The 2712-nt window shown below is 48.2% G+C and overlaps 1 protein-coding gene across 1 annotated transcript in view; it reads right to left on the bottom strand.

The window, feature by feature from the left end:
- The window catches only part of LOC121349182 (sodium/potassium-transporting ATPase subunit alpha-3-like), a gene marked incomplete at both ends in the record, with an annotated part of 4488 nt that extends 3515 nt beyond the window's left edge, over positions 1–973 (bottom strand). The window contains one exon of the mRNA XM_041459385.1: positions 798–973. Within this exon, the coding sequence (XP_041315319.1) occupies positions 798–973 (176 nt within the window). The remainder of the gene's footprint in view (positions 1–797) is intronic.
- Between the last annotated feature and the right edge of the window lie 1739 nt (positions 974–2712).

A 2712-nucleotide genomic window follows, 5' to 3' on the forward strand; every position in this document is an offset into this window, starting at 1 on the left:
CGGACGGAATGTGGGGGGGATTTTGGGGGTCGCAGGGGTCTGGGAGACTTGGGAAGGGGTCCTGAGGTGGTTTGGGGAGAGACTTTAGCGACTTGGGAGAGATTTTGGGGTGATTTGGGGAGGATTTGGGCACCAAAACTGCCGAGAGCACAGGGATGCGGTGGGGAAGCTCTGGGGAAACTCGGGGTGGGTTTGGGGGTCCCGGGCGGAATCTGGGGGGGATTTTGGGGGTCCCGGAGAATTGAGGGGCCTTAGGAGGTTCGGGAATATTTGGGAAGGGGTCCTGAGGGGGCTTGGGGAGGATTTTGAGGGGATTTGGGGAGGATTTTGGAAGAATTTGTGCTCCAACACCGCAGCCCTGCGGGGAAGCTCCGGGGAAACGCGGGGAGGGTTTGGGGGTCCCGGGCGGAATTTGGGGGAGATTTTGGGGGTCCCGGAGGTCTGGGAGACTTGGGAGGGGGTCCTGAGGTAGTTTTGGGAGAGATTTTGGGGAGGATTTTGGAAGAATTTGTGCTCCAACACCGCAGCCCTGCCGGGAAGCTCCGGGGAAACTTGGGGTGGGTTTGGGGGTCCCGGGCAGAATTTGGGGGGGATTTTGGGGGTCCCGGGGGTCGAGAATATTTGGGAGGGGGTCCTGAGATGGCTTGGGAGAGATTTGGGGGATTGGGAGAGATTTTGGGGAGGATTTTGGAAGAATTTGCGTTCCAACACCGCAGCTCTGCGGGGAAGCTCCGGGGAAACGCGGGGTGGGTTTGGGGGTCCCGGGCAGAATTTGGGGGGGATTTTGGGGGTCGCACCTTGATGCCGGCGCTGCGGCACTTGCCGACGGCGTCGGGCACGGCGGCGCGGGGCGGGTCGATCATGGACATGAGCCCCACGAAGCAGAGGTTGTCGGTGGCGAAGTTGACGTCGTCGCAGTCGAAGGCGAAGCCCTTGGGGTACTGCTCCTCGGGCAGGTAGAAGTGGCAGAAACCTGCGCGGGGAGACCCCCAAAATCCTCAAAATTTACCCCGAAAATCCTCAAAAAGTTCTCAGTGGAGACACAAAAAATCGCGAAATCCTGGAGTCCCGAAATCACCCAAAATCACATTGAGATCACTGAAAAATCCTCCTGAAATCACTCTGAAATAACCCCGAAATAACCCTGAAATCACCCCAAAAATCTCCCCAAAATCACCCTGAAATCGCTCAAAAATCCTCGGAAATCACCCTGAAATAACCCCGAAATCACCCCAAAAATCCTCAGTGGAGACGCAAAAAATCGCGAAATCCTGGAGTCCCAAAATCACCCAAAATCACCCTGAAATCGCTCAAAAATCCTCGGAAATCACCCTGAAATAACCCTGAAATCACCCCAAAAATCACCCCAAAATCAACCCAAAAATCACCCCAAAAATCACCCCAAAATCACACTGAAATAACTCCAAAATCACCCCAAAAATCCTCAGTGGAGACGCAAAAAATTGCAAAATCCTGGAGTCCCAAAATCGCCTAAAATCACCCTGAAATCGCTCCAAAATCACCCCAAAAATCACCCCAAAATCACCCCAAAAATCATCCCAAAATCACCCTGAAATCACCTTGAAATAACCCCGAAATCACCCCAAAAATCACCCCAAAATCACCCCAAAATCATCCTGAAATAACTCCAAAATCACCCTGAAATCACTCATAAATCCTCTGAAATCACCCTGAAATCACGCCGAAATCACCCCAAAAATCATCCAAAAATCACCCCAAAATTATCCTGAAATCACTCCAAAATCACCCCAAAAATCCTCAGTGGAGATGCAAAAAATCGCAAAATCCTGGAGTCCTGAAATCGCCCAAAATCACCCTGAAATCACCCCGAAATCACCCCAAAAATCACCCTGAAATCGCTCCAAAATCACCCCAAAAATCACCCCAAAAATCACCCCAAAATCACCCTGAAATAACCCCAAAAATCACCCCAAAAATCCTCAGTGGAGACGCAAAAAATCGCAAAATCCTGGAGTCCCAAAATCGCCTAAAATCACCCTGAAATCGCTCCAAAATCACCCCAAAAATCACCCCAAAATCACCCCAAAAATCATCCCAAAATCACCCTGAAATCACCTTGAAATAACCCCGAAATCACCCCAAAAATCACCCCAAAATCACCCCAAAATCATCCTGAAATAACTCCAAAATCACCCTGAAATCACTCATAAATCCTCTGAAATCACCCTGAAATCACGCCGAAATCACCCCAAAAATCATCCAAAAATCACCCCAAAATTATCCTGAAATCACTCCAAAATCACCCCAAAAATCCTCAGTGGAGACGCAAAAAATTGCAAAATCCTGGAGTCCCAAAATCACCCAAAATCACCCTGAAATAACTCCAAAATCCTCTGAAATCACCCTGAAATAACCCCAAAATCAACCCTGAAATAACCCTGAAATAACCCCAAAAATAACCCTGAGATCACCCCAAAATCACCCCAAAAACGGACCATGGAGACACAAAAAAATCCCTGAGATCCCGGAGCCCCAAAATCCCTAAAAACACCCCAAAAAACCCCAAAAAACTCAACAAAACCCTCAAGGAAACCCCAAAAATTTTTACAAAACCACAAAAAAAACCCCAAAAAATCGAAAAAAAATCGAAAAAAATCGAAAAAAAATTGAAAAAAAATCGGAAAAAAATCAGAAAAAATTCCCAAAAAACCCAAAATCCCGATTTTTTGC

The sequence above is a fragment of the Pyrgilauda ruficollis genome, unplaced genomic scaffold, assembly GCF_017590135.1.
Source record: "Pyrgilauda ruficollis isolate IOZ18807 unplaced genomic scaffold, ASM1759013v1 scaffold1341, whole genome shotgun sequence".
NCBI lineage: Eukaryota > Metazoa > Chordata > Aves > Passeriformes > Passeridae > Pyrgilauda > Pyrgilauda ruficollis.